At 46.4% G+C, this 6,188-nt stretch overlaps 1 protein-coding gene across 2 annotated transcripts; it reads right to left on the reverse strand.

The window, feature by feature from the left end:
• Window positions 1-341: 341 nt before the first annotated feature.
• On the reverse strand, window positions 342-2,950 carry LOC114700346 (carbonyl reductase [NADPH] 3-like). 2 transcript variants are annotated; one of them, XM_037201943.1, is made up of 2 exons: window positions 2,443-2,950; window positions 342-448 (listed from the first exon to the last, which is right to left on the reverse strand). In XM_037201943.1, the coding sequence occupies exons 1-2, from the start codon at window positions 2,777-2,779 to the stop codon at window positions 357-359; spliced, it is 429 nt and encodes a 142-aa protein (XP_037057838.1). In that variant the 5' UTR covers window positions 2,780-2,950; the 3' UTR covers window positions 342-356. The 2 variants fall into 2 exon arrangements, with proteins under 2 accessions (XP_037057838.1, XP_037057837.1); XM_037201942.1 differs by having other exon boundaries at window positions 342-481; window positions 2,443-2,943.
• Between the last annotated feature and the right edge of the window lie 3,238 nt (window positions 2,951-6,188).

Consider the following 6,188-nt stretch of genomic DNA (forward strand, 5'->3'; position numbering starts at 1 on the left):
TTTGTAGAGCTGAGCTGACAGACCAGGATGCAGGAGACTCCTAGGTGCAACACTCGGTTCCAACTCTGAGGTGAGGACCCTCTGAGGGATAAGCATGGTGATTCTCCCAAACTGGTTGGTTACTGAGATGATTTATGGAGAATTAGGGCTAGATTGAGGGAGTATGTGATGGGGAGGCAGAAAGGCAAGGGATGGATGATGTCAGGAGAAGAGAATTCTGGGAGTGCTCAAGGCAGGTAGGAGAATTTTCTGGGTGGTGTGTCCGGTGGGTAGGTGTTGATAAAGCTCCATCAGTGGGCCTTGGGAACACAGAGGGACAAATGGACTTTTGAACTGAGACTTGATCTCAGAGCAGATCACCTACCAGACTCACCATGGGGTTTTATTAGGGGGAGTAGCTCCATGCAGACAGCCCGGGTACCAAAAAAGTTTGTTTTCATTGCTGCTTCTGCTTGAATGTAAAAGTGGGTCAGATCAGTGCCTTTAGGGGAGAAAGAACAGCAATAGAGAGCAGTCATCAGTGAGAACTTGATACAATGGTGGACCTGAAGTCTAGTTAGGTAAGTCCTACTATGGTGATATTTTATTTGTACTAAAATGTTATTTGTATGTTAATAAATAAAGTTGCCCAGGGGTCAGAGCTATTGGCAAGCCATAGGAAAGCTGGACGGTGGTGGTGCACAGATTTAATCCCAGCACTTGGTAGGCAGAGCTAGGTAGATCTCTGTGTGTTCAAGGATATAGCCAGCATTGGAGACACACACCTTTAATCTCAATACCAACCATAGAAGACCTGGAGGTCTGTACAGACAGGCAGTGACGAGGTGTTCATGTGGTTGGGTTTACAACCAATGAGAAGGCAGAACAGAAAGTCTTTATGAAGACAGACACACAGGAAGTAGGTGTCTTTCAGAGAGGTAGGACCACTGAGAGGAAGGGTAAGGTTTTAGCTCTGAGCTCTGACCTCTTGGCTTTCTTCTTTGCATTGGTTTTGTGTTTCTTATTTAATAAGATGGTTGGTTACATCTACATCCTACTGTAGTGGTTTGAATGAGAATGGTCCCCACAGGCTCATCTATTCAAATGCTTAGTCTCAGGAAGTGGAATTGTTTGGGAAGGATCATGGTATGTGGCCTTGGTGGAAGAGGTATGTCACTGGAAGTGGGCGTTGAGGTTTCAAAAGACCACTTCTGTAGTTGGATTTACATGAAAGCTTGGCTGATACCTTAGGCTCCTTTCTACCTAGTTCTTATAACTGAAATTAACCCATTTCTATTAATTGACTTTCTGCCCCGTGGCTTTATTACTTCAAATCTGTATGCCTATTCTGCTTGCTCTGCATCTCTTGGTATCTCTGCCTTCTTTGCCCCAGTGTTCTCTATGTTCTGAAAATCCTGCCTAGCTATTGGCCTAGCTATTGCCTAGCTTTTTATTAAACCAACCAGAGTGACACATCGTCAGAGTGTACAAAAAGATTATTCCACAACACACAACAGGTCTAGCCCCCTTCTCTCTGCCTGCTGCCTGCAGATCAGGATATCAAGCTCTCAGCCACTACCCCAGCACCATGCCTGTCTGCTTCCCTACCTGGTGATCAAAGACCAGCTCTCTAAAATGTCAGTGAGTCCTCAATTAAATACTTTATTTTATAAGTAGCCTTGGTCGTTATGTCTCTTTCTAATAGAACAGTCCTAAGACACCTACCAATAAGTAATCCTTGTGCCTCTGTGAGGCTCCTGTTTGATAATCCTGTATTTTATCACATGGCATCACTCCTGGTGCTGAGGTGAAGGCATCCTACAAGGATCTTGGTGCAAAAGACCCCTCCTCATTTCTTGCTTATGTCCAAATCAGTTAGAACTAAACCCAGCTGGTCTTAAGATCCAATCACAGAATCCCCTTGACATAAACCTGCAAAGGACCCCAGAGTCAAGCCAGATAACTGGCTGTAAGGTCCTCTGAGTGGAACCTTCTATATATTAGCCTACTATACCAGAACTATACAAGTATGCCATCTTGGGTAAAATTATCTTGGTTAAAATTGGTCCCTGGACCAGCCCTAAATTCCTATCCAGTGTCACCCTGAGCTAAAGTTTAACTGCCTGACTGTTGAACTGTTTTCTCTCTGTGTTTGTGAGCAACTTTGCTGTTTTAGATGCCCAGAGCTGCATATAAAAGTCAGATTGCATTGTTTGCCCTTAAAAATGCAAACCACTCAGCCATTGGGTTTACTTCCCACTAATGTGCTGGGACAGTCCTGCCAGCACTGAAAAAGACTTCATTCAACTTACTCAGGCCTCTCAGGGATTTTTCTCCTCAGGCACCCTATAACACTGGAATATTTATTTGTTCTTGCTCCTCTCGAGGAACCTATTGAGACCTCCACAAGCCAAAGGTGCTCCCCCCCCATCCCGCTGCACTGCCAGGCCAAGACAGACAGACCTGGCTGGGTGTCCTTGAAGATGTCATCTCTTCTTGGTGGCTTATTCTTGGGCCAGGTGCTAATGCCTGCGTTGTTGACCAGCACGTCCAGTCCCCCGTACTCCTCAAGCAGAAAGTCGCGCAGGGCGCGGATGCTCTGCGGGTCATCGATGTCCAGCTGGTGGAAGCGCGGGCTCAGACCCTCCGCCTGCAGCTGCTGCACGCGCCTGCCCCGCGCCTCGTCCCGCGCCGTGAGCACCACGTCCCCCGAGAACTTCCGACAGAGGTCACGTGTGATGGCGAAGCCGATGCCCCTGTTACCCCCGGTCACCAGAGCTACCTGATTGCGAGACGACATAGTTGAGTGGACAGTGAGAGACACCTTCCAGAAGAACTACCTCAGCTGACTCCCGGCTACTAAGATGTTGTTGGACTTGAGAGACTGTAGCATCGTGTGCCTGGGGACCTTTGGCCCAGGCACTTGAGCAGTTTTGGGCACTGCCCTTGGCACAACTCAGTAGAGTTTCAGAGTAAACAAGACAAGTCTGAGTTAATGATGGATGAAGTGTTATTTGGCAGAGAGACATCTTAGTCCCAGAAATGGCCAATCGCCTTTATTGGGGAGTGTTAAACCAGGGATGGTACACGTGTTGGCACTGGGCATGGATTCAGTTTTTATAATGGCTTACCACAAGAGAAACTGGATAGTTTATAACAGTCAGAATGTGGAATGTGATGATAGGCAGTTAAGACAAGGGAGAAAGGTGAGGCCAGCTTATAGAGACCCAGAGGACCCCTGGGTCCAAGCCCAGCACTTTGTCTTGAAGGGCTTTTAGAAGGTCATGGTTGGACTGACCTGGAAAGGAAAATGCTGGACTTTGCCAACAGCTCTGAGGTTCTTGGAAGCTACTCACCTGGCAGCCAGGAACTCTTCAGTTGGCCATCTGCTTCTCTAGCCTTAACTTTCTGAGGCTCCATCTTACTTCGAGAAATGAGATCTACCCTGACCATTTGTTCTTCATGGAGTTTATAACATTTCTCTGCAAATGAAATAAGCCTTACAGCTAGTGTAGAATGAGATCTAAGGAATGAGTGGGGACCTGATGGTCCTCTGCTTATATGAAAACAAAACAAAACAAAACAAAACAACACTGCAGCTAATTCTTGGCTAGGTTTTCCATAATGGCAGGAAACATTTTTAAGTCATCACAGGCTGACACACTGGGTACTAGAAAAAAGCCATCATTGTCCCTGCAGGTCAGAATGGCAGCTTCCAGGGCACGGGACAGCCCTGTAGAGTACTTTAGAGGAATCAAGGTGTACTGTTTTGTTTAAATTTTAATAAAAATTATATTGATATCTATTGCACGTGGAGCACATTCCCCCGACATTCCCCGCCTCTGTCTAGTCCCACCCGTCGTCCCTCTCTTCCCAGTCACCTTCACTCCTCCTTCATGTCCTGTGTGCTCATCTACATCTCTATTAAATCTTGGATCCATAAACGGGAAGAGGCATGTGATGTTTGTCTTTCTGAGGCTTAATTTGGTGCTTAAGAGGATTACCTTCAGTTGCATCCATTTTCCTGTAAATGACAAAATTCTGCTTTTCTTAGTAGTTGGAAATTTCAGTGTGTGTGTGTGTGTGTGTGTGTGTGTGTGTGTGTGTGTGTGTGTGTCTGTGTGTGTGTGTGTGCTGCATGTGTGCATTCCTCCATTATTGGATACCTAGGTTGCTTCCATAACTCAGCACTGTGAACTGTGCCTTGGTAAGCAAAGGTGTGCACGTGTCTCTACAATAACTTTCAGTGCTCTTGGGTAAACACCCAGGACTGCAGGAGCAGAGTTGGAGGATAGAGTGACTTTTTTTTTTGAGAACCCCCTGTCATAGTTAGGGTTCTATTGCTGTGAAGAGACACCACAACCAGGACAACTCTTCTGAAGGAAACATTCACTTGGGCTGGTGTTGGCAGAAGTATTAAGGCAACTCCATGTAGTTAAAAGGGAGGTTTACTTTGTGGGGTAACTTACAAGTAAAGGGATAGGTTACAGGGTTCGGGAGAGATGAAGTGCAGTCCAGCAGTGTTCTCTAGAGAACTCTGCTCAGTCTACCTCCAGTATCCAGGGTCCAGGAACCGAGAGAGTCGGCACATCTGGATCTCAGGTCTTAAGGGCTCCTGTCTTGGTCCCATCTCCTAGGAGTGACAGTTATGGAAGCCTCAATGGAGGTAGCACTTCCAGATCAAAGCTGGAAAAGCTACCGACTATTGGCTGGCTTACAGTTCAGAGGTTTAGTCCATTGTCATCGTGGAGAGAAGCATGGCAGCATGCAGGCAGACATGGTGCTGGGGAGGAGCTGAGATTCTACATATGGATCCTCAGGGAGCAGGCAGAGAGAGTCCCTGGGCTTGGCTTGAGCGTCTGAAAGCTCAAAGCCCAACCCCAGTGACACACTTCCTCCAATAAGGCCACGCCTCTTAATAGTGCCACTCCCATGAACTTCTGGGGTCCATCTTCATTCAAACTACCACATTCTGTGCTGCTGTCCGTAGTAACTGGATGAGTTCATCCCCTCCAGCATGGCTGTGGGCTCCTGCTGCTGCTGCTTGTTTTTCCTTTAACATTTATTTATTTATTTATTTATTTATTTATTTATTTATTTATTTGTGTGTATGTGTGTATGTGTGTGTGTGCTTTACCTGCATGTCAGTATGTACACCATGTGCACACCTGGTGCCCCTTAAGCTAGGGATATCTCTTCCTCCAAGGCCCAACCTGAGACCCAGAGAAAGAACTAAAGGAAAGATTGCTAAAAGATGTTCCTTCTGTCTGGGCTGAAGATAATTCTCCTGGTCTGGCCAAGCATGTGCCCTAGGTAATAGTACAACTGACTTGGAGGGTTATGCCCATCTGGGTTAAACAATACCCTGTTAGTTCAGAAGCCAGGGAATGGATCAGTACCCTCATAAGATGCCTCCCCGAGGCGGCATCCTCAATTCATGCCAGTTGGCCTGGAACACTCCTTTATCACTGGTACAAAAGCCAGGAACCCAAGACTGCAGACCCTCACAGGACTTAAGGACTGAACAAGTGGATAGAATTTATTCACCCACTTGTCCCTGATCCCTGTACTCTGCCCAGCATGGACCACAAGCATAGAATTTCAATTCTCTGATGGGTTTAAAAGGTGCATTTCCCCCATTCCTCTGTCAAAATGACGTCACCCCATCCTTGCATTTGAATGGGCCAATCCTGGACTGGGAACACAGGGACAACTGACTTGGACTTGATCGCCCCAGGGAGTCAAGATTTCCTCCACCATCTTTGTATCTTTGATGAGGACCTTAACCAGGACTTATGCTGTTTTTGCAGTGAGTACCCAAAATTTACCCTGCTCCATTATATGGATGGCTTATTGGCTGCCAAGGATAAAGAGGCTGTTTAGAGGCTACTCAAAGACCCCCAGGATTCTGGCACGATTAGGCTACTGGGTCCCCAAAAAGAAAGCTCAGCTTTGCACTTCACAGGTCACCTATTTGGGGTATGAACTGAAATAAGGGAAAAGACTATTGTTTAAATAAGTTAAAATGAAAAAAAAAAAAAAAGAAAAAAGAACTGTAAAGGAGACTGGTGCAGGCCCTGCATGAACTCTCCCTGACATTACCAAGTCCCTCCCTCTTTATGTCCATGAGAGAAAAGACCTTGCTAAGGGAGTCCTGACCCAAACCCTGGGTCCTTGGAAAAGGCCAGTAGCCTATATTACAAACAGAG

This window comes from Peromyscus leucopus, unplaced genomic scaffold (genome assembly GCF_004664715.2).
Source record: "Peromyscus leucopus breed LL Stock unplaced genomic scaffold, UCI_PerLeu_2.1 scaffold_481, whole genome shotgun sequence".
Classification (NCBI taxonomy): Eukaryota; Metazoa; Chordata; class Mammalia; order Rodentia; family Cricetidae; genus Peromyscus; species Peromyscus leucopus.

Bases quoted from the DNA above. Each gene is read 5' to 3' on its own strand.
- LOC114700346 (XM_037201942.1), bottom strand. From the start codon at position 2,779: ATGTCGTCTCGCAATCAGGTAGCTCTGGTGACCGGGGGTAACAGGGGC. The intron at 482-2,442 runs GTCTGTCTGTCT...TCTCCCCTAAAG, and splicing joins CTTCAAGGACACCCAGCCAG to GCACTGATCTGACCCACTTT.